The sequence below is a fragment of the Orbicella franksi genome, chromosome 13 (genome assembly GCF_964199315.1).
Source record: "Orbicella franksi chromosome 13, jaOrbFran1.1, whole genome shotgun sequence".
Classification (NCBI taxonomy): Eukaryota; Metazoa; Cnidaria; class Anthozoa; order Scleractinia; family Merulinidae; genus Orbicella; species Orbicella franksi.
Genome location: NC_138157.1, coordinates 1,943,354 through 1,967,605, shown reverse-complemented (window position 1 = coordinate 1,967,605; position 24,252 = coordinate 1,943,354). Strand labels below are relative to the sequence as shown.

Below are 24,252 nucleotides of genomic sequence, written 5' to 3'. Positions count from 1 at the left end.
TCGTTTAACATGCGTGGTAACTGAACAAACTAGCCACTCTGAAAAAAATTCTTTATTGTTCACCTCGCTTTTTTTTTTCCCCATCATATGAATACTGCCGGAATAAGTTCCTTCTCGGAGAAAAGGCAACATCGATGACCGCCATGCAAATAAACAGTGTAAAATATTTACATCTTATATAACAATTTCTTCCACCTTGTACTTTTTACAAACAAACGAAATCAAATTGCTGTTTGTCGATTTCTCTTGTAACTCACACCACTCAGGCTTAGTGTTTGACTCCACGCCTTCGCGGTCGTTCACGGTTACTCCAGGCCTTCGCGGTCATTCACCGTCATTTTGAAGCTTGCTGCTAAAATACAGTGTGTTTTTATCCACCAGCGGTAGCAAATCTTGGTACCCTAGACCCCTGCCTGCTGAGCACAGTGACCTGTCAGACGGTAGAACAATGAGAAAATTACACCATGTACAGCTAATTAAATAATTCCATTTTAAGTTTAATTTTAGTGCCTGGAAACACAACAGGACACAAATTTTAATTTTTGATGTTCTTTGTATCTCCACTAAATACAAAACGCATATTTTAAGCTTAGTTCTGAGAATTTGACGATACATCAAACCGAACAAAGGATAAAAACTGAACTATAATTAGCCTCATCAACAGTGATTAATTTTGGTGCAAAATTTCAGCGTTATAATAGACCTTTTCCGCATTTCAACAAACAATAGCGCCGAGTCGAGGTCAGGGTGGACAAAATAGAGCAAATGTATGAAAATGTCCACCCCAACCTCGCTCTGGTGCTGTTGTTCGAGCGCACTGAAGTGGAATGCGGGAAAGGTCTATTTCACATGTGAAAGTACAAATTTGTCATGACAAGGTTTGGCGTGAAATTTCTTAGTACAATAAACAAGTCAAAGACCCACGATTGTAAGCGTCATTTGTCACCTATGATATTAAAACGAATCAAATGGTATACTCGTGAAATTAGGAAATAATTTCACTTGCGTTTCGTTAAAATTCCTATAATTTCCTGAGCCTTTTTTTTAACTCGTGAATTGCGCGCATGCGCAAGAGCGAGTTGTAGATATGATGTGAAGAATGGCACTCGCTCGCTCGCTCGATTGGTCGATTCCTGTAAACTTTTTTTTTTCGATTTCAGGCTTTTACGTGCATTTGATAGTTTTTGGCGAGTAATAAACAAAAGAAATGGCCATCTTTGTTGTTAAGAATAGTGGTGGGTGAAAAAGAAGCCAATGAGAATCTTAAAAGAGTTTAAAACTATACGTTTTTCATCCGTGAATTAAGTTTGGCCAATCTTCGAATATACTTTTGGCAGTTTACAGCGTATATTTCATTTATGGTGTCAGTGCTTCTATTTTTTCAATATATATATACAGGAAAATGATTTGTGTGTCCGAGAAAGAAAAAAGATAAAAAAGAAAAGAAATTAAGAATAACAAAAAGGTTTCAGGCGGGCGACGGATTTGAACTCTCCACCTCTTGATGGCAGGGCGGACTAGAAGGTTCCTTGCAGTACCACAGAACCACGTTTACAAGTTATTGAGTTTAGGCGAAAATAGCCACTTTATTAAGTAGTATCAAAACGCTGATCTTTTGGTTAATTCCACCACGGGCTCAAAAGACTCGAGTGTTCGCGAAGTCGAGCTTCACGCTCGCCGAGACCGATTATAAAGTGTCGCCCATGGCCCACTGGTTAAGTGACTCCTTTAAGATGGCTGTGTTCGTTATTCCTGGAGCTGTATCGACGTTGGGAAGTGGTTCGTAAAGTTTGAGCCCACGAATGGCTTGCCGAACGTTTCTGGACTGGAGTCGTTCATTGTTGTGAGAAAAAGCCTTCGTGCCATTGCCAGGTAAGCACTTACAGTTTGTATCTTAAACAATTAAAGGTTCTTCATGGTTATACTCGGTCATGGTTCATTTTTTTTCAAAGAAAATGGAATTGATAGATCGACCGTACTTCGGCTGTCCTCGGGAAGTGCTCGTACAGTCAAGTACTTTACTGCAGAACCTTGAACAGTTCATAGAGAGTAACACTGATCATTCTTGGCAAGACTATTTGAACAATATGTCATGTCAGGGAACACGGGCTGATGCAATTATAATTCAAGCACTAGCCAATTGCCTAAATCTGTCAATTCATATCGCTGAATCATTTCAAACGTTTGCTCCTGTTACTGTCGTTCAAGCAGTGAATGTGACAGGAGAATACACAAACATTTACATTGGACACATAAGTAAAACTCATTATGTTTCTATGGTAGAACGAGAAATTGTCAGGTATCAAACAACAAAACATGTGATCAAACTGTAGTTGAAAGAAAAAAATTGATAAACAAAAAAAATACAGAGCTGATCAAGGTTGCAGAAAAGAATACATGAAACAGAGAAGAGCTAGTGCAGATTTTAGAAAAAGAGAAAGTCAAAATTCCATGCAAAGGTACAAAATATTGAAACAATTAGGAAAAAAAGGAAACAAACTGTCACAAGAAGGAAAATGACCAACCCAGAACACGAAAGAGACATTGACAAAAAGTCTAAAAGGAAACGGAAAGCAGAGAACCCAGATCACATACAGGAAATTGCAAAAAAGTCATCTAGAAGACAAAAAGTGAAGAATCCAGAACAGGTGTGGTGTCAGGGTGGACCAACAGCTTTACTAAAACAATTGTTGCTAACACTTGTTATATCTTCTTATAAAATAGCAGATCATTCAGAGCTTATCTCACATACATCGGCCACTGGACTATGGAGACTACTAAAATACGCTATAAGAACTGAAATGATATACAGTCATGTAGTTACTTGCACATGGTAATTAACAGAGACATACAGCACTGCAGCCAACTATATTCATTCTGGATTTAGTACCAGTTACAGTATCTGAAGTTACAAAAAAATGAACAAGGTGAAAAGTGCAGGGACAGCATCACTGGAGTTCATGCAGTTAATAACACAAATTACAAAGAAAGAAGTACATGTATTATATTTGTTGGAACTACTGCTGTCAACTTCACTGAAAACAACAATGTGGTCTTAATAATGAATTCAGCACCTTCCATCTATTCTTTGGTTATATTCATACAAGCACCATGAACTTCTATCATGACTATTTCAACTAGTAACAACAACATTTTGTACAATAGTTGAACTATTATTAGACTCTGTGATTGCCTTCCTCAGAATCATTTATTAAATGAACTGGCTCTTTAAGGCTTTGTATAAAGCACATAGACTGGTAAGTGCCAGTTTGATTTTACCATAGTCATAATTACCAAAACAAACCAGTTGATGTAAAACCACCATAAATGCAATCAATTCACTGCAAAACTGCTAGATAATCAAAGATTAGAGGGGAACATTTGATACCTTCAGTTACAACCCTCCAAGTTGCGACCATTTTAGTCGCCATGGCGACTAGAATTTTGGAGCTGGCGACTAAAATTAGAACGCAAGTCGCCAGCTCGGCGACTAAAATTAACGTGACCTATGCGTCAGGAGCTTGAGCGGACTATCTTCCGGAGCGAAAAGAAAAACGTTCTGAACATTAAGAATTCACTTTGCAAAGCTAGTTGTTGTGGGATTTTAACCAACAGAAATGGAGACTGAATAAAATGAAATGTTACACGGTAAACAAAGATCAAGGAATTACATTCAGTTGAGCTTGGGACGCGACGAAATTCGTTCCACTCGACTGAACTTTGGCACGTGACAATTTTACCTGGAAGCGTGAGAAAACGCACGCAATCCGGTCATTTGCCATCGAAAAGAAGAGGAATTGCAAAAGCTTGGAAAGCTCGACGGTCGCAGGATCCACAATATATTTGAGAAACATCCAGATGTATTTGAGAAACGTATTTTGTTTCAGTGGACACGAAAATACTTGACTTTACAGCAAACTTGATAACACAAGCGCGGGGGATTCTATAAATAAAAAAAACTGTGATGAAAAGCGGCTCGCAGTTGTAAATAAATTTCACTTGTGTGAACGAACCTGGGTTTATTTTTAAATTGTCAAAGATTTCATCAATAAAAAATATCCGTCTTAGTGATTGCCCTAAAACTTGTGAAAGTATTTTCGCGTTGAGTATTTGCGTTCCGCGGTTCGCATAATAAATTCAAAACGACAAACAATTTGAGCGTGAACTTTTCTGTCCATTTCAATGCAGTCTTTAATTTTCAGATGAAGTTTTATATCGTTTGCTTATTAAAGTAGAAAACGAGGTTGAACACTTAAAAAAATCATAAGCGATAAGGTAAAAATAGTGTTCACTTTATGGTCTCGGCAAGAATTTGTTGCCGCCTTGATAAACATTGGAAAACTTTCCGCCATTCAGCTGCGAATGAGGCTATCTTATTTTAACTTGGTATAATCTGTGTCGTTTGCACTCCTCCTGTTGTGTGAATTATAAATGATATACACAAATATTTCTGTGTTTTGTGAAGCGACTTTTTTTCTTAATTTTCATTTTCATTTGATCATCAATCATTCCAAGAACAGCATATTTGAATCAACATTAGGTAGTTCTTTCACTGAACGGGACTTCAATTTACTTGGTGGTTCAAGGAAAATGTTATTAATAATACAGTTAGATAATAATAAGATTATTATTTATTATTAATTAATTATTAATTTATGCATGTATTTTGGCAACTAAAATTTTTCACTGGCGACCAAACCTGAACAGTCAGTGGCCAAATGGCCACTAAGGAAAAAAGTTAACTTGGAGGGTTGAGTTAGCTTGAGTTTGGCTGATTTCATAGTTTGACAGTCCTTCATAGTAATTCTACTAGTTATTCCTTGTGAACTAATTTAATACATAATGTCTTGAGTTTCCATTTGTCAAGAACCAGTTTTACTGGCAGACATTTTCATAAAACCAAGTAAAAATGTACATCTCATATTTATCTGTGCAATTTCCTTAATTACACTCAAATCTGGGTGAGTCACTTGCAGCTGATTATAATCTATACTGTGCAATTTTACAATCAACCCTCCTTCACAGTGCAGTTCTCACAAGCTCCTAAAGGTACATTAATCTTTTACGAAATATTTAGAAGTCCTTCAGAATAGTTTGAAATTTTCAGTAAGTAGCCACAAGTCTTTGGCTGATCGGAAGTCCTTGAAAAATGAATTATCAAAAACGTTCGCCACTCTTAACTTACTTACTCACTGCTTTTCCACACCCTGTTGGAAGGGATACTCCCTTGTGAAAAGGGTAATGATGTTTTTCTCACTTAACAAGGGTGCAAATCTCACTTAGGGTGCCACTAATTTTAGTCATCAGTACTTTTTGGGGCTGCACACAAAAAAATTAATTATATAAAGAGAAATGTTGTCATTGTAGCCCATTCTTTGCAGTCAAATAAAGTTTAAGCCACAGCCAGATTGACCTCATTTAGGAGTTTAATTCAAATCACCAAAATTTTTACTTTAGAGTATCCCCACCCAGGTTATGCACAAAATATACCTATGGCTCTAAGTCATTTCCCGCTACCTTGGAGCAAAACAGCACCCTTTTGAACTTTCTTTCCACAAACCTTTAAAGTAAAATCTGGAACAGTGATTGTCTTACATTAACTCCCACTCAGCCCATATTTTCTGTCTTTGAGACCTAATTGAATTTCATATCATATTCCTCAAAATGTCCATTTACCAGTCCAACACTTCTTAGAACGGTTCATACCCTAGTATGGAAATCAAACCTCATTTTCTGTTGACGATATTTAAATTTCATTGGCTTATCAAATTCACGAGTTGGCTCGCAGAGCCTTTGATCCTATACTGATTTTACGTCTTTGAGTGGCGGTGAATAGTTAAAGACGTTTCTCTATTTTGGCGTGATTTATTGAAGGACTACAAGAAAAGAACACAAAATAAGGGGTAAGTTTCGCAGTTTGCCGTAAACGACATTCCTAGCCTCTCTATACCATCGACATACTACGGAATCTTGGTAGTTGCTAGTTTTCTTTATTCTCATTATCTGTCTTCATCACCCGTAATACTCAACGCCACCTCTCACCTAAAAACAGTGACACGTCATCAGTGTGGTCAGCATTGCGCAGTCTCCCGGTGATCTCCTCGTTACGAACGATGGGAAGGAAAAGCTGGACGAACTCGGTCGAGTACGGGGGAGCAATCATTTCTAAAACCTGGGGAGAGAAAACGTCCAAACCGAACAGCTAATGGGTATTATCCAAGTCGCACAATAACGATTTCTTTGAGTTGCAAAAACAGAAATCGAAATACTCGGGGGAACAAGCACCATTTTACACTAAGGTCCCTTGCCAAGAACTACTTGAACCTGTGTTGACGTAAGGTGAAGACTTGAGAGCCTTCTATTTCTCGAAATTCTTTCGCGCTTGGACAATGCAAACAGAAAATGTTTGTTACGAAGCGTCTACCTAGGAAACCCTGTCAAACATTTTATTGAACAAAGATGCGGAAATTGCTTCACTTACCTCAGTCACGAAGTGTCTTATCAGTGAGTTATCTGTGTTTTGTTTTTCCAGACAGCTGTTGATGTAGCTGATCACTGGCACCACATATCCGCGGCTAAGAAGATGAATCATTCGATCCAGAACTGTTTTCTTAAACTCAAGCTACAGTCAAAGTAAGCAAAGAAAAAAAAGTTATAGTCTGCATACACGCCACATCTCCGGCTTCCATTTAGCATGGAGCGACTAAGAGTATTTCAACTCACCCCTGGATGGGATGCTAGTCCATCGGAGAGTTACTTCTCAGCATTAATTGCGACTGTACTCATTTATTCAGTTGATTGCACAGGTTTCTCTCAATAGATCTTTTTTGCTTAGGCGGTTTGTTGTCCCATTTCAGACCAAGTGATGATACTCCTGAAAATTCTTGATTTCAAATTTTCAAATAGTCGGGTGTATATGAATGAATAATTTTAAGATGGACAAAAGAATAATTATCTAAAGAATATCACGTGGTCTGTGATGGGAAAACAAACCGTCCAAGCTAAAAAGGTCAATTGCTGTCCTTGGAATATCACTGTTCATGCTACTGATGGCTGCATATTGCTGAGCTGCCACTTTCTTGTCTCTTTTCTCTTCAAGACAAACTGAATGTGCCGAAAAAGTGCCAAGCGCAAAAAAACCCGGTGAAACAAAATAGTCGGGTTTGAGTGACACGCGTCAAATCCAGTCACGCAAAAGAGCGCGCGCGCACTACTCGACCGCGCGCAACATATCTCAAAATGACGTCACAAACGATCAGCTTCTGTTGTCAAATCAGATGGATTGGCGCGTACGAGGGAGAAGCATTTCGGATTACGCGGTAAAGATCTTCCTTTCAATTCCTGTCCTCACGTATGCTGTCACAGAGATTCTTATCTGTTGTTTGGGGAACCTCATTCTCCGTTTGGTTCATAGCTTGTGTTCGTTGGCATTTGATAGATTTTACAGCAAATATGAAAATGGCAAGATAACCTGGCAAGTTCCACTTAAAGATAAATATCGTCGAAAGGTCGCACTTAAAAAAGCTCAGACTTATGAAGAAAAAACCTTTTCTGGAGTTAAACAAGCAAGCGGAACAGACTTTTATAGGCCCGCAGAGAGTCCAGAGACGTTTGGGTCCTTCAAGAAAACTATTGAATCAAAGGAAAGGTTACAAACTACAGTAGAGAGTCGAAACCAACAGAACCTAAATACAATAACAAACACGACAGAGAGATCACCTCGACTGGTAACAAAGAAATGGGTTAGACAGGAAATAATTTGGAAAGTAGACAGAGATATAAAGGAAGACGACGCTTCATTACATGAAAACTCTGCTGCAAAATGCCAGACTGATACTGGAGGCCAACACGAAAAGGAGGAAATACCAACGCTTGCTTTAGAGGACCATGGAATGGAGGAGGGTGAATGGCATCCAAGACAAGAGAAAGCTTGTGAATGCAATCTAAGAGTAGATACAAAAAACTGTGAAAGCAAGGAAGAAGAACACTGCTCTTCAAAAGTTTGCCCTCTCTCGTATTTTAATGCCATCTCATGTAAGAGTGCAAAGGAAAATACAAACGGTTTAAAAGAAGCTAACACGTCCATACTTGTATCTGATAGATCAACACTATCAGAAGAACGGTGTTACTCGAGTGCTTTTGTAAATTCACCTGCTGCCACAGGGACACAAGCAAAGCACTCTCCTGTGTCAACACCTTTAGAAGCTAGAGGAGCTCATATAAGCAAATTCCCCTCACCTGAACACCTTGATACAGTTGGCGTAGCACCAGCTTGTGTTGCTACAACACCGAACTGCGCAAATGCAGCAAGAGTAGCAGAAGAGGAAACATCTCAGACAGAATTGTTTAACTCTCGCCTTGAGGATCTCTTCAGGAACAAACACCACAAAGATACAGAAGTGACAAGGTCTGATCTCCATCAATCACAAGGCACACTCAAGGTTAGAAATGCAAAGATGGAGCAGCCAGGAAAATTCAATGCATTACATTACCCGGAAATTCAAAATGAAAGCCAGAAGAGGGTTAAGGCTAAGAATGTTTGGTCAAAACACAGAGTAAATAATGGAAAACGCTTTAGATTCCGTTTCATGTCATTGAGGTCAGTTCTAAGAAACAACAAGATGCCTCAAATGTGAGAGTGATAGTAACAGCATTGAAACTGTATCAGTTGCATTTTAAATAGTTAAACTTGTTGCCAGGCAACATGAACCTTACTTTTTAGATTAAATCAGAAAATGTAAGCTTACATCATGAGCAAAAAATACACTCAAAATTCCAAACACTTCCTTTCTGTGTTTACTGTATATTGCACTACTTTTAGCCAATACTAACTAGAATTGAATGTATCACTTGATTGCATCACAAGATAGAAACTGTTGTTTTCTCCTTCTGCAATTAATTATGGCACTACCACAAAACAAAACAAAGTGTTGTAGCAGAAAGACCCTTACCTCCACCAAAGTGTCTAGAGGTGTAGGTGACTCAAACAAACGGATCAGTACGTTAAGCACCAGACGATGCTGTAGAGCATGGCAAGAACTAATCTGCACAAAATGAAAAGAGAAATAAAGTTGAGAGGACAGGTGATGGGGGAGGGATGGAGAAGAAGTGGAGGAAGGGGAGGGAGGGGACACAAGGCATGTCCGGTGCCAAACCTACTCACTTACTTCATCTAACAGAGCCAAATGGACTGGGGTTGAGTCTGTGAGAAGCTTAAAAAATGATGGATCACATACAGTGCAGTCAACCCATTTTAGCAAACCCATGGCTACAACAGGAAACCTGCAAAACATTAAAAAGTGAAATGGAACTCTTGAGTTCAGAATAAATGGAATTACCCATACAGCAACACAATATCCCTGGATCTCGAGTAAAAGATTTTCTTTATTCTTGTCACCCTTCTGCTTGAAAATGTGATGATGTTGTTCAAGGAAATTATCCCTCGCAGGAATACCCTTCATTCATTTTTCCAGATCAAATTCAAACCTTGAAGTGTTCAGTTTGAGAAGGAAGGAAAATTAGAAAAATTTAGTCCTGTAAGAGAGATTCCAGCCCAAACAACTTGTACCCAGTGTTAACTCCTCCGACAAAAGATTGGGAAAGAACATACATGTATCAGTCATTATCTATCAATGAGGCCTAAGCAAAGTAAAACCAAATGATGAAATGATACCCATTAGACAACATACTGAACTGTCTAGCATTGAAGGTCTGCAATGTGTGCAGAGAGAGAGAAACAGGCCACACCTTATACATTGAAACAGGACACCCACTTCAGCTAACAGCTGGGAGCCTTTCTTGGTCTCCTGCACACACAGTAAGTGTATCTTATCTATTGCCTGGGAAGTTGTTTTCAGCTCATCTCTGTTCAGCATTGATCGTTCATTCTACAAATAAAAAGTTAAACAGAACTCCATGAGCAAAATCGATGCTAGACATTTGCTGGCACACTGTAAAGGTGTACATTTCGGCATACAGACAGAGCAGCCTAGTTGCTGAGATTTAACAGCAGTTTACATAGCATGAAGCCCTTATGGGTATTCCTGCTCCAACTCATTACAGGTATCTTCTGAGTATTTTGTCAGGAGCCTACCCTGACAGAGGGAAGCATTGTTAGTAGTTATTTGTCTTTAGAAATTTGAGCACCTAATACAGGGCTTGAAAAAAACTTGAAATCCATCTTGCCCTTTGGACAAGTAGCTCTCAAATTTTGCTTGGCCTGGAAAAGTCTTACGCTACATTTTTACTTTGTTGGTGGACAACTTGCCTGGGCCATTGCATATAGATCATTTTCACATGACATCATCACTTTCTAAAATCTAAAACTAAAGAGCCACCAATGTTTTTATCTTCATCAGGCATAAGAGGCGGTATATTTATATCTGTTTACAATTTTACAGCTCAATAACGTGCTTCATTTGGAATCCAGAGCATTTTGAATTTCAGCGTTATGGAGGTGCATGACACATGGCTACGATCGAGTTCGTCGAAAAATATATACTTATCTCGTGATTTTGAGCCTTTTTAGAAGTTAGAGTATTAGGAAAAGTGCTTATGTAAATGCTTGTTTGACCAGTACTGATAATCAGTCGCCTAGATAGCCAAAGGAAGTTCCAGATGTCTGCACTATTTTCCGGCCGCCATATTGGTGTACCACAGAGGTACACCAACATGGCGTTTTCATACTGGGCTCTGTAAATATCTGCAAAACATTTCGACGAATATCTGAAGTTTGGGGAAACGCACAGGCCTAAAACTTGGAGAAGTGTCTTATTTAGTTATCTTCTATAACATCATAATTTCATAGCTTTTTCCAAAGGATGGTTTTCGATTTATTTTTTTATTGCATGACAGTGAAAACGATCTATTGGGCAAGTGTGAATGAAAACTTACTTGCCCGGCAAGAAAATCTACTTGTCCCAAATGACCAGACAGCACATTTTTTGAGCCCTGCTAAAAGTATCCATAAATTTTCTGTAGATGAATTGTAAGTGTTTTGCCCAAGAACACAAAACCACATAAATTATTCAACATCCTGACTAGACTGGACAGACCTTGAATTTTGATCCACTAGTCCAAGTCCTAAAGTGTTTATGTACTTACTTCAATCCATGTTTCATGGACAGATGCAGCATATGCCAGCAGGTAAACATATTTAAACTTGTGTTCTGGATTTAAGTGTTGACCAGGTTTGAACAAAGCTTCCAATAGAAGCTCTAAATGAAAGGAAAGCAATGCTTGCTTCAGTTATGGGTGACCAGTTCATGCAGATGACCAATGAATGTAGACATGCTCGTCAAGTACTCAAAGAGATGATATATACACGTACAATCTACTACAAGAAAGCACAAGTGACGCTCATGATGGTAACACAGGAATCAGTGCAATAAGCTACTTTTGATATTGAAGTATTCAGCTTAGTAACAGAGTGAAAATGACACAAAGAAAGGAAATTGAGTTAGTATGTTAATTATTAACCCCTCTTGTTTGCATTGTCTACCTCACCTCTCCCCCCTCCTCCCCCCTCCTCCCCCCTCAGGCTGAAATTTTATATCTCAAAATTGACCTATAGTGTACTACAGCCATGGGATTACGAACTAAACAGTAATGTAAATACTAACAAGTTTACCAATATCTCTTGAAGTTAATATAATTCAGTAACTGACTCATTTTATTAGACCACATGTAATAGCTTCACAGTCTGAAATAACATAGTCTAAAACTTTCACTCACCCAAAAACTGTGGCACTCTGATGATGGCACAAGGAGGAGCCTGGGAACTACTGAACAGCTTGTATAGCTGTAATGGTAAAGGCAGTGAAAAAGGAATGTAAGACTTGTCTGTTATTGATTTCAAAGTACAAGCACTACTTCATATATTTAGCATTAAGACAATTTGGAGAGAAATAAATTTCTGTTAAGAATCCAATATAGCTGCCTGTTAAACGTTGGTGGAGGGCACTACACTTGGAAGTCAACAGGTTAAGTTTATACTCTTTTCTTCAATAGACTGTGGAAATCATTTACTGCATGTAACAAATTGGTTCACAGGACGGTGACAATGCTTATTGACATGTTGTTCTGCAATCTTACCACTGTGATGTCCCCTGGGTTAAGGGAATTTTTTCCAAGCATGGAAGAAAGAGCAGCACTTGCACGAGGATAAGTTGCTGCACCATTCAGCGACAGTGTGATCTCTGTTACTTCATGTCCACTGAAACAAGTTAAAACATATGTGAGATGTGCACAACATTTGCTTTTGATTAAAAATACTATTTACAAGGCTAAAAGTGCTCAAAACACCAGAATGGAAACAAAAAACTGTTTGACCTAAAATCAAGTCATCACTGGAAACAAGTTAACCTAACAAAAAGAAAACAAAATCAAAAATAAGCTGAGATAAAAAAAATGAACTACAACATGTACAACCATGTAATTTTAATTTATGCGAGCTGCACCAGCTTATAGATGCTAATGTAAAGGCATGTGATGATCTTCCTGGCTGCAAAGAAAGCTCAGAACCTGATCAGTTGCAGTTTTCCTTACAGCTGGACATTTCAGAATAACATAGAGTTTAAAAATTTCACCTTTCAACTGCTTTCTTTTGAAGTTCTTGACTGAGTCTCTTAAGTTTAGTTCCTCCATCTGTCTCTTGAGCGATGTGATTTAATAAACACTGTGCATACAGGTAAGTGTGCTGTCCAAAACAAACCATCCTCTAAAGAAAGACAGATTCCAAGGATACATGTAAATGATCAAGGACTGTCTTTCAATAGTTAGCCAGTGATCACACACAGTAATCAACTTGACCACAAGTTGAGCTGGAAAAGCAGAGCTCATAATAACTGTGATGCTCAAAACTTGAGTATAAAGGGAACAAAGTAGATGAAGATGACTTTTCTTTGACTTGATTAACTGTCAATATAATGTTCTCAAAGGAAAAGCCTTCTTCCATTGGTTGAAAGAGAACAACTTTGATAATCCTTTGCACTGGAACACGACCGGCAGAACAATTTGTGCATAATCACACCACTTGATGCAGTTTCTTGCAAGCTAAACAAGTCAAGCTTGGGCTTGAAAATAGAGAGCATTTCTGTCATGGTTTTATTTTTCAATTTTTACCAAGTAGAACCAGGGATAAAGGTTAAAATCTCCTTTCTAGCTGTGATGCTTCAGAAGACAACAACCATTGGTGAAAAAAGTCTGTGTTTTACCATTACTGGCAGTGTTAAACACAAGCTGTGAGTTACTGTAAATGAAAATTCTTCAGACTTACAGAAAATTCTGGCAGGTTGTTGTCAATAGTTTGTTCCCCTTCTTCTAGAAAGGCAGAAGCTGAAGTTTTGAACACTCGAGAAAACACCTCAATTTGATGGCATGCTGTTGACACACTGGTGATCTCTCCTTGATATCCTGCATCTGAAATTAACTACCAAGGCCACACAAATCATCAGTCAGTGTGATTTTGATTTCAAGATCTTTTAAATGTACATATAAACATACTTTACAAAGTGGGTAATCTACAGTATCTACTACCACAAGTAGTAGCCTGTATGTTCCATTGGAATGATTGGTAATTCTAGATAATTTACAATAAAATTATTAAATAAAACATAGTCAAACTTCCTGTTGGCAGGCACTTTTGGGACCTGAACACCTGAACACCCGTGCAGTTAAGAAAGTTTTCTGCTTATTGGAAGGTAAAATATTGCGTTTATTTGTGGCTGGGACCATAACAAAGTGATACACTTAAGGAATCTTCCTGCTGGAAGTGTCTGTTAGTAAAGGTTCCATCACATCTACTATGTCATGATACCTTAATAGTAAAATTGAGCATCAGACAGTCTGGATAGTGCTCAGCCAGCTTGTAAAACATGGAACGCCATGTCTGATGAACAATCATGTCTTCTAACCAAGATGGTGTCTGTTAACAAGAGAAGAAGGAAATTCAAACAAGTCAATTTGTATCTCATAAAAATCATCAATTAAAAGCATTCAATCTGATCAGGGCTGTCATTAAGGGCTGTAGCCCATAACACCTGTTACGGCTGAGTATGCTTGATTTTCCCTTGCTGCTACAGGTGAAATTGCCTGTTGTTGAAAGAATTCACCCACAAAGTAACAAGTTTGCTACAGGTGTGAAGAGCAAGGTTACAGGGGACTCAAAAGTTAATGACAGTCCTGCTAATTTACCCATATATAACGAACCCTTACCTCACCCTCAGCTGAAAAGATAGAATCAGCTTTTTTGGGATCAAAGTGCTTAATAATGAGAGTTTCCAGGTGATTTTCAACCATCTGTTCAACATCTGGAACTTTAGCTCCTGTACAATGAAAACAAGAAAAAGGAAAAATGATAAGGGAAGTTCCACTCTAGCCAAGCTCTCCACTCAGCTCAGCTTTTGTAGGACTTTGTTCCAACTCCAGGTTATTCTTTAGAATTCTGTGAAGGTTATAATGTATGTACAGTTTGTTGGAACCCATTTATACTTCTGGGTGAAGGAAAACACTTGGATAATAAAGTGTCTTGTAAAACACAACGCAATGACCCATAATGCCCAACAACGTAACGGTAGTAGCTAAAATTCAAACCCAGACCGCTTGACCTTGAGTAAGTAAGTAAGTAACTTTATTTAACCAGGGTAGCCCATTCAGCAACGAGGCTGAATTGGAATTTAAGCAGTTTTTTCAGGCTTCTTTCCAATTGCTTAAATTTGAAAATTTACTGCGATGATCATTCTTCACTTTCATCTACAACCACAGTTCATATATGAACTATCTCATATAAACTTCACATCATTTCACTCCTCACGGGAAGATATGAACTCAATAAATTGACCTCGCTCCCAATGTGTGGCTTCATAGCTCAGTTGGTAGAGCATCGCACCGGTATCGCGGAGGTCACGGGTTCGAATCCCATTGAAGCCCTGATTTTTTCAGGCTTCTTCTTTCCAATTGCTTGAATTGGAAAATTTACTGCGATGATCATTCTTCACTTTCATCTACAACCGCAGTTCATATATGAATTATTTCATATAAACTTCATATCAAACTACTATTACCACTAACTATTAATACCTAACATAATTGACATTTAGATGAAGCTTACCTGTTACAATCAACCAGTTCGCCAAGAGGTTAGTACTCTGAGCTATTCCAGTGTAATTTTCTGATAACAGCTTCACCATTTCTTCCTGGATTCCTCCCGCTTGGAAATACCTGTCAATAATAATTATTATAACAGTACGTTTTTCACTTTGAATGGCCATCAGCATATTCCCTGTTTCCTCCCTTATTCTCTCTACTTGCCTCTCCTACCTGTACCTCCCTTGATAAAACATCCAGAGATGGAGTAAAAATCAAAAGTTACTTGACTACTCAATATCAGTTTCTATTGACTGTGCTGAGTTACCTGGCAAGAACCAAAAGACCCTCCAAAGAAATAATAAGAAATAATAAGAAATTGTATTTTATAACACCTATCCAAGCGAGATCTAGGCGCTTTACAAGTTACAAAATATGATTAAAATAGAATAATATTAAAAAATAAAATAAAACAAGAATCAATAAAACTATTCCAAAAAGACTTCCTTAAATAAATGAGTTTTAAGCCGAGTTTTGAAAATTAACCATTAAACATTACCTCCTGATATTGTTGAAAATGTCAGGTTCCATGATGAAATCTTTAGTTGCAAAGTTTTGCATGCACTCCTGTATAACAACTTCATTGTCTCTTTTCTCATCTGATGGACTGAGCTAAAGTATCGACCCAATCAATTAATCACAAAGCATGAAAAAAAAAAAAAACTGTAAGACAAAAAAACTAGAGAAACAAGACCAAATGTCAACATACAGCTGCTTCATCCCAACCAACATCTTCTCCATAGTCATCCATTTTTTCTTTCCAAAAAAAGTGAAATTACGCTACAGAAAAGGAGGCATTTCTGATGATACAAATGTGATTGACTACCGCCGAACTGCCGCCATATTGATTCCTGACCAGCAGCTGAGTTTCATCACCGCATTGACGGTGGTGTAAAACATCCACGAAAATCTCCCGGCATGCATTGTAGCTTCAAACGCTCTCCATAATTATCACCGCATATTCATATCGTAATTACATAATTAGAAACTCCTCAACCAATCAAATTTGACAATTGCGTAAGATCGGACTTTGCACTTGATCGTAAATTTTGAAGCGAGGGTGTTGAGTGTAGACATCTTCGTAATTCTACGTTGGTTGTGTCAGCGGAAAGGGAACTTCGTCCGAATTATGAAATTTTGGTCCTCAGAGCATGTTTTCAAGTAAGTTTTGCAGTATTTTCAATTTTGTTTTTTGGCTTAAATAAAACTGAGGTTGAGTTAAAACTTTTGGCAGGTTTGTTCTCACGTGCTGAAAATATTCACGTGTCATGGTGCCGCCGAAACCTCGATTGAATTGAGTGCATTCATTGATAGATTGTGTGGAAACTTAAACGGGGATCTCCCTCGATACAATTCTCTGTTTAATCTTTGTTAGATGAAATAACTGGGCGATGGGAATCTAGGTATCACACTTTCATTTCCACAACTTCGAAAGAGCTCGAATATATTAAGCTTAGTGAGCTAGCAGTCAAGCTAACCTTTGGGGAATAAAGTACACAGGGTGAAAGCACTGGCAGTGTACCAAAGCTAGATGTACCTTGTCATATAATCCAGGAGTTGTTATTTTATCTTCTCACTGAGCAAGAGAGAATAGCATGACTCTGACAGCAACATTTGACTATTAAACCCAACACTCCCTTAGCGCGCGGCCTTAGTTACGTAGTAAAGCACCGTGTAAGTTGCTCTGTATAACAGCTTGCCATGTTTCTCCCAGTCAACTCTCTTTTCCAATTTTAAGTAGTAAGCAGTATTTCCCCAAATATCTAGGCCTGTCAAACAAAGAGTTACTTAATTTTTTGTTTCCTATGGTACATGTAGTATATTGCATCATCCAAAACGGTTAAGGTTTTGGGACTTAACTCCTAAAGCATAGTTTATCATCAAGACAGGTAACATAGTTTTTAAAATATCTCATGGTAAATGGTTCTGGGTGGTTTTCTGAGAACTGTTGTAACATTACCTACCATGTTACGCAGAGAGCCAAATAACAACTTTGCAGCTGTCATGTTTAGCTTAAGATGGGGTTTAAATTTGGGTTTATGGAGTGGTACATTATTGATCCTAGGGAAAGTAATGAGTGATTCAGAAAGATGTATGTTTGCATTTGCTTTCGACATGATATTAGACCTTGCACATACTGTAATATTAAGGTCATTCCACTGAAATAGAACCTGCACTGAGATTTTTGTCAAACTTTGCCAATTGATTGTTTATATTGTAAGAACTTAAATTTGGAAATAAAAATAAGGGGTCCCCATGTTCGTTTCGGAGCATCAGCACCTTGTTTATATCCAATAAATCCTTATATTAGCACCATGATTGTAGTCACAATTGCTTGCTAAATTCACATTTCCGGTGATTGTTTTTCGCTCAACACTGAGAATTGGCCCATATTTATTTACAAGGAGAAATTTATTACTCAATTCAATGCAACAGAAGAAAATGATAGGTCACCGTACTTGTTTTTGAGAAAATGACGATTTACTTCTATGGCGAGGTCCAGCCGCAAAGAAAAAGCAGCCATTTTGGAATGCGCGCACGCTAATCATGCGTGAAATTATGCGCAGTAGGGATGTGCAATGCAATATTGGGGAATGACCTTAATTGAATTTTAGGTCAGAATGATTGCAAATTAGTTTGATTCGTGTTTCCTTGGTTTCAGATTTATTACCATAGTCTTAGGCAAAGAAAAATCCAAATCAAACTATTCTTAAATCATCGTGCTGGCATCATACTGTGCGATTTTGTTAGGATGTGAGGTTTACCTCAGTCAAGCTAACAATGTTACATAGATGCTGAAGTTATCATCCACTGAGACCTTTCTAAATCAATCAAGAGTTCTTGACTAAGCACAAGGCAACAGGGCTCAAGACTAACGGTAGCCAACTAGCCACAGACTAGTAAAAATTCCATTTTGGCTAGTGGTTTTTGTGCTTCTCTAGCCATTTTGGCTTGTGAAAATGAAAATTTGAGAGCACTGGAGGCCCAGAGGAAACCAATTAAAAGTTAATTTCAAATTTTTCATGAAACAAAATTGAATCAAAGCGTGCAGAATTTAAAACATCGGCTGTAATAAATATCATATATAATTTATTGGCCCAAACAAGAACTTTAAATTACTAAAATGTGAAAGAATGATTGACTTTTTTGTTTGTTTTTTCCCTTAGTAAAAAGCGACAAAGACAAATGACTGCTTGTCGCTAATGATAAGTCATGCGTGAAATCATGCAAAACTCTAGGGATCATGTTTCATGTGTGCAGCATCTAAAGGTCATGTACGCTTTCAAAAAATTAAAAAATTCACAGTTCGAAAATTTGAATGATGCCTATGTAATATTGATGCTTATGTTTGCAACTTGTAAATAAAGTTGAGATGGAACGAATTGTTGTGTTCATGAGAATGAGGCATTTTGAAAGAAAGGAATGTTTTTTTGGCAGCGAGTTGGGAAGTTCTGTGGGAATCTGTTAGGGAAGCAAAAACTTTGGGTTTCGTTGTTGAGTGATGCCTATAATTATAACATCGATGCCTACGTTTGCAAGTGTCTGCATCTGGCTAGTGAAAAATTTGTTTTGGCCAGTGAATCAAACCTGTCACTAGCCACTGGGCTAGCAAGCTGAAAAGTTAGTCTCGAGCCCTGAGGCAACATTTGATCCATAGAACAGTTAGATCTGTTAAACCCCTGACTATTGCACAGTAGTAACTAAAGCAAAAATAATATGGTGAATTTACCCATCTTGTGTTTCTGTAAGGTAAAAGTTCTACATACTTATTATCGTTGTTCTCTTTCAGTCACTGCTGGGAGCGAGTTACACAAGCAGTGTGGCGTAAATATCCAAATGACCTTAATCCAAATGTAAAGACAATGGATGTTTTGGATAGACATGTGGATGAACAAGGAAGATTACATACAACGCGACTCGTGGGCTCTGAGGGGTTTTTACCCTCGTGGGTCTGTAACATGATTGGAGTCAGTAACCTTGGATATGCCTATGAACATTCTGTTGTTGATCCAGTGAAAAAGACTATGACAATGCAAAGTCGGAATGTAACGCTGTCAGGCTGGGTGGATGTAGATGAGACAATGACTTACTCTCAACACCAGGACATTGACAAGTGAGTTGGTATTGATTGTTTTTTTAATGAGATAGGGCAACTCTTTGCTGCATGCACACTAATAAAGTCAGAAAGAAACATTCTTCCCCTTTAAACAAACCTACAGCCCTGATTTAATACCACGGAAGGCTGGTGGAAGAACCATTTTAGGTCACTGTAATCTCAACAATATTTTTCTGTGATGAAGAAAGTGAATTCCATGCAGGATTCAGTATTGGTTTATTTTACGGTGGATGCTATTCATTTTAGGACCAGACTTGATCAAGATACAGTTATCAAAGTTTTTGGAATCAGCTTCAAAGACTATTGTGAAAGCCTCATCAAGAACACAATGGTCAACAATGCTTCAAAGGTAAGGTTCAACTATTCTTTTCATCTGGACAATTCTCTTTGAATATTCCAACACATTTCCATGTTTTTCTTCGACAAGAATCTGGCACAGGACAGGACAGTATATACCACTGATCACTTTTACCAGGTTTTTCATTATGAATTGCATTATTCTGCAACAAAAGAATAGCATTTAAGTGAATATAAATTACCTGAGTGGTAATGGAACTTTACTTTCATTTCAGGGAAGACAAGCTATGGAGATGGTTATTACTAAAATTAACAAAGAGGTGCAAGACTTGGCTACCAATATTGAACAAGCAACAAGTCGGCTCAATTCTGAATTTGAGCAAGCAACAAGCAGGTTAAACACAGAACTTGAACAAGCTAAGCATGGACTTGAGCATGCTACCATATTTCCACAGGCATTCTGTGAAGGATCATCATCAAAATCACCCTCCAGCTGATCTTGTGCTTCATTGTAATTTTAAATTATTCATTGTTTTTAAATAAGCCAAGAGGTTGCTCGAGAGAGAACGCAGATTGAAGCACACAGTAAATGATCAAGAGCATTCAAGGTGTGAACTGGTGCAAGAAATGTGGCCGTGGAAATCATGTACTGTATGTTTCCAAAGACTTGCATCAAAGGGAACTGTCAGATTGTCTCCAAGGAGACTCTAATAAAATAATATGGATACTCGGGCATGTGTAACCAAGGAAAAGTTGGTAAAAATAACCAACTTTGAGTTCAGGGCAGTTACCCTAAAACAAATGCTGTGAAAGACAACATTATTTACCATTCACATTCCACAATGCAGTATATTTCTGGTGCAATCAGTCATGATTCATTCTTTATTTGATTCAAACAAGATGAACGTGAGACTGAGAGCAAGATTGCACCACTCATGAACTTGAAATATTGTTTTGTACAAGTTTGTAAGGAAATTGAAATAATTTCCTTGCGATATCTTCTATGAGCAGTTATTTAATATTTCTTACTTCGAAATGGATACTGGTTAAATAAATCATTTCGCAGTCCGTAGGTGAACTGGATTGCTCAAGGGGAATAAACACCATTTTAAAATTGCATTTATTTTGTCTTATTTTTGCTGTTTTTTGTGATGAAACTTAATGACCCAAAGAGGTTCATCTTGAAGGTGGCCTAGCAACAGTGTCCAGCATTTTCTGCAGTTATACATGTACTTTGATGGATCAACTTTGCCACACCATATCAAGTGATGCTACAATAAAAGTATCGCATGAACATCCAATCATTGTTGAACAAGTTGTGGTCATCATCATGGCATGTGTTACCATAGCAACAATACAACCTTTTAAAAACACCCTTAATTTTTGCTTGAAATGCTTATGATTCAGAAAATGGCTCAGTGAAATACGATTGTGATAAGCACATAAAATACAACTTAGCAAAGTTTTAAAAAAATTCTGTTAATTCTTGCATGCCTTTTTGCCTATAACAGAACTTTTGGAATCCTAAGTTGTTACCTCTATCTTTTTTGCTTTAACTTAAGTTTTGAAACATATTTTATGCTACAGTGGAACCTCCCGTTAGCGACCACCCAAAATGTCAATCCTTGGTGGTTGCGCACGGGAGGTGGTTGCTTACGAGGGCTTAGACAATATTGGGTCAAAATTTTGCCTCATTAGCATAAGGTAACTGCAAAGACTTACGCCATGTTTTAAATGTTTTATTCATGTGAAAAGTCAATTTTGAGAAAAAATCTGGTACCTTGCATAGATAAATTTACGTCTCTTGAACTATCCAGGAATGTAATGTTATAACATCTTAACATCCAATTTTTGCACTATTAGTAATAGTAATTGGACTGTCAGTGGACTAATTGGGCAAGTAATTTCAAAATCTGATGAGTGCAAGGCTGATTTGAAATTGTGTGCATGACTATGCCTTGAATTGTACGACATGAGGTTCAATTTTATTAATTAATCATATCTACAACAACACACCTTTCAAGTCCCACGATTTTGTCGTGAGACTTGCGGTTTTCATTTCAATCTCATGGTCTCATGACAAGACAGACAAATCTCGCGATAAATAGAGGCACAAGCTGAAAGGATAACGTGTGTATAATTTCATTTTTGGCTTGCTTAGGTGAGTTTCTGGCACCAATTCTGTGCAAGTCCATAGTTAAACTTAACAAACCTGTTCAGTTCTTCATCCGCCTGTTCGTTGGAAACACAGTCCATGACCATATATAGAAGACCTGTTCCAAATTAGGTCATCATTACCAGTCTCTGGCATTTTGATCATGTTTTCAAAATGACAAAAATTGCTGATAATGATGCCGTGTTGTTAAGGTCCGCACGCTTTAAGCGTTTTAGGCAGGAAAAAGACACTTTCTCTTAATTAGAACCTGTGTTTACTTGGTTTTGTCTGCCGGTCGATCAAATCAATCAGATTTTTTTACATCAGTCTCCAGATTTTCAGTGTTTTGAGGTTGAGCGGTCTGCAACAGATTTCAGAATTGAAAAGTAATGTCTTTTGAGAACTTCTTTTGAGCAAAAACACCTGTAATTGGACACCCACGTGATCACATGCCAATTACATGACAAATAGGCGTGCGGAGAACCAATCACAATTGAGAATTTCATCATAGATATGATTGTCTGTCAAATGGTTACTTATGAGAGGTTAAAAACAAAAGAAAATTCAGACTTTTAGCTCTAAAAGTGGTCACGGTCGCTTATGAGAGGTCGTCGCTTACAAGCGGTTCCAAATATAGTGATTTGACTTGGAAATGTTTGGTATTTTGGAAAACTGGTCACTGAGGAGAGGTGGTTGCGACCTGAGGTTCAACTGTATTAATTCCTGAATCAACTCAAACTTGTTGGAGATTGTTTCAAGTTCAGAGTCATTAAAGGAGCTGCTCTGCCGACCATTTAACAAATAAATAAAATGCCAAAATAAACATGGTTTGGTTCTCATATAATAGCAGACCAGTAGGATGATTATTTGTAAATTACAACTGCAGTAATTTCTGGCTTAATTAATTTTCTCCCATTATCATCGCTGATAGATTGTTCATTCAAAAAATCCACGACCTCGTTGTAAAAGGCTTCATCGGCAGTGGCTCGAAAATCTTGCTTATGGGTCAAGAAGTCGAGTGGAAGGCTGCCTTCTTCTGATGACTCATCAAAACAGCTGCTTATGTCTACACTGTAGTTCGTTCTCCACAGTTCCTCATACTTCCAGTTATTCCTCACGGCAATATTAACAAGATCTACTTCAGTGTAAAATTTGTGAATGGAGCCCAAATCTACTTTTCCGTGCAGCTTTCTTGATAGTTTTGGGAAAAACGACTCTTCTGGTCCGACTGTACAAAACATTGCTCCACCGCGAGCAAGCCATTGATAACTGATTTTAAGAGATGTTTCGGCATCCATGTAGTACAGAGATGCAACAAAATGAACCATGTGGAAACTCCCGATTTGGGAAAAAGACTCGGTGAACTTCTCGAAGCTCATTAAGTGCCATTCGAACGACGCATCGGCCAAACTTGTGAGAGGCTGTGGTGAAGATGACTCAGATGTCTGAAACTCTGCCATCATTGTATCGTTTGGTTCAATGATAACAGAATGAATGGTTGGTCTCTTTGTCTGGGATGATCCTATCGCTGTTGCAATACCAGTTAGAATTCTGAGGTCACTTTGTCCTTGCCCACTGCCAACTCCAAGAACACGAAACACAGGGATGCCATCTTTTGTGATATTGGCCATCACGTGAGTAGCGACTTCTTGCACAAAGTCTGTCATCGTTTTCATTATTGGTGCTTTCTCTCCATATGCGTCCATTGCAGTGAGATATGAATCTTCTTTTTCTGTGGCAGAAGGATCCATCTTAGCCAGGAGACGATTCAGAACAAGTACGGATTTCTCCCAGGCCTTTACGGTCAATAAGGCAGTCACGCCATCAAAAATAGCGTAACCAAGAATCTGGGATGTGATAGATGTCACGCACCGCATATGGAAATTCAAACGCGCTCTGTCACAAAATGAAGAACGCTGTCGAGCTTAAACGTTGTAAAAACGCGAAGTTATTAGGGGGGCTTACATTTGATGAAACTAAATTTTCAGTAGAATTAGTAAAATGATGACGTCACATGTCTCGAAAGACGGCGAATTTACCTTGGAATTTCGCAGTTGTCTGGATCTGTTCAGTGCGTCTATCGGTCTCAGAACTTGCTCAAGCTAAATATGTAACGCCAGCGTTCAATTCCAAATGAAAAAAAGAAAAATTAGCCTACGCGTTCGCGTTCTCCAAAATATGCAAAACTTAATCATTTCCAGTCGTAGTTTTGCAGATGACGGCTAAGAAATGTACAAAGATTAATAACGCACGTGCACAGCCATTGTTCTGCTAACGATTTTAGGCTACAAAAAGTACACATATTGTTGATTTAAGTTGTAAAAGCAAACTCAGGTCTTAGTACGCTTTTTTAGAATCAGAGGGAGTCTTAGGTTTTACTTTTTGAGATTCGGAGAGGGTCTTAAGTCTTAGTTTTTGAGCTGAGATTCGGAGGGGTTCTTACTTCTTAGTTTTTGACTCAGAGGGGGTCTTAGGTCTTGGGTCTTGAGGTCTTAGTCTTTGAGACCACTGCTGACTGTATTCTGAAATTTGGAGACAA

The 24,252-nt window shown here is 38.1% G+C and overlaps 3 protein-coding genes across 3 annotated transcripts; 1 reads left to right on the top strand and 2 right to left on the bottom strand.

Moving 5' to 3' along the window:
- Window positions 1-37: 37 nt before the first annotated feature.
- On the bottom strand, window positions 38-16,014 carry LOC145466739 (negative elongation factor D-like). The gene is made up of 16 exons (XM_081450448.1): window positions 15,854-16,014; window positions 15,644-15,756; window positions 15,110-15,219; window positions 14,215-14,324; window positions 13,817-13,924; window positions 13,277-13,429; window positions 12,588-12,718; window positions 12,094-12,214; window positions 11,734-11,800; window positions 11,104-11,216; window positions 9,748-9,887; window positions 9,168-9,282; window positions 8,952-9,044; window positions 6,482-6,622; window positions 6,043-6,172; window positions 38-430 (listed from the first exon to the last, which is right to left on the bottom strand). Exons 1-16 carry the CDS (start codon window positions 15,893-15,895, stop codon window positions 402-404), a joined length of 1,716 nt encoding a protein of 571 aa, XP_081306574.1. The 5' UTR covers window positions 15,896-16,014; the 3' UTR covers window positions 38-401.
- Window positions 16,015-16,192: 178 nt separating this feature from the next.
- LOC145466741 (PRELI domain containing protein 3B-like) lies at window positions 16,193-20,674 on the top strand. Its single transcript, XM_081450450.1, has 4 exons — window positions 16,193-16,305; window positions 18,935-19,258; window positions 19,508-19,610; window positions 19,834-20,674. The coding sequence occupies exons 1-4, from the start codon at window positions 16,274-16,276 to the stop codon at window positions 20,053-20,055; spliced, it is 681 nt and encodes a 226-aa protein (XP_081306576.1). The 5' UTR covers window positions 16,193-16,273; the 3' UTR covers window positions 20,056-20,674.
- A 1,711-nt stretch (window positions 20,675-22,385) lies between these two features.
- On the bottom strand, window positions 22,386-23,654 carry LOC145466024 (histamine N-methyltransferase-like). Its single transcript, XM_081449809.1, has one exon. The coding sequence runs from the start codon at window positions 23,588-23,590 to the stop codon at window positions 22,577-22,579; it is 1,014 nt and encodes a 337-aa protein (XP_081305935.1). The 5' UTR covers window positions 23,591-23,654; the 3' UTR covers window positions 22,386-22,576.
- Window positions 23,655-24,252: the final 598 nt, after the last annotated feature.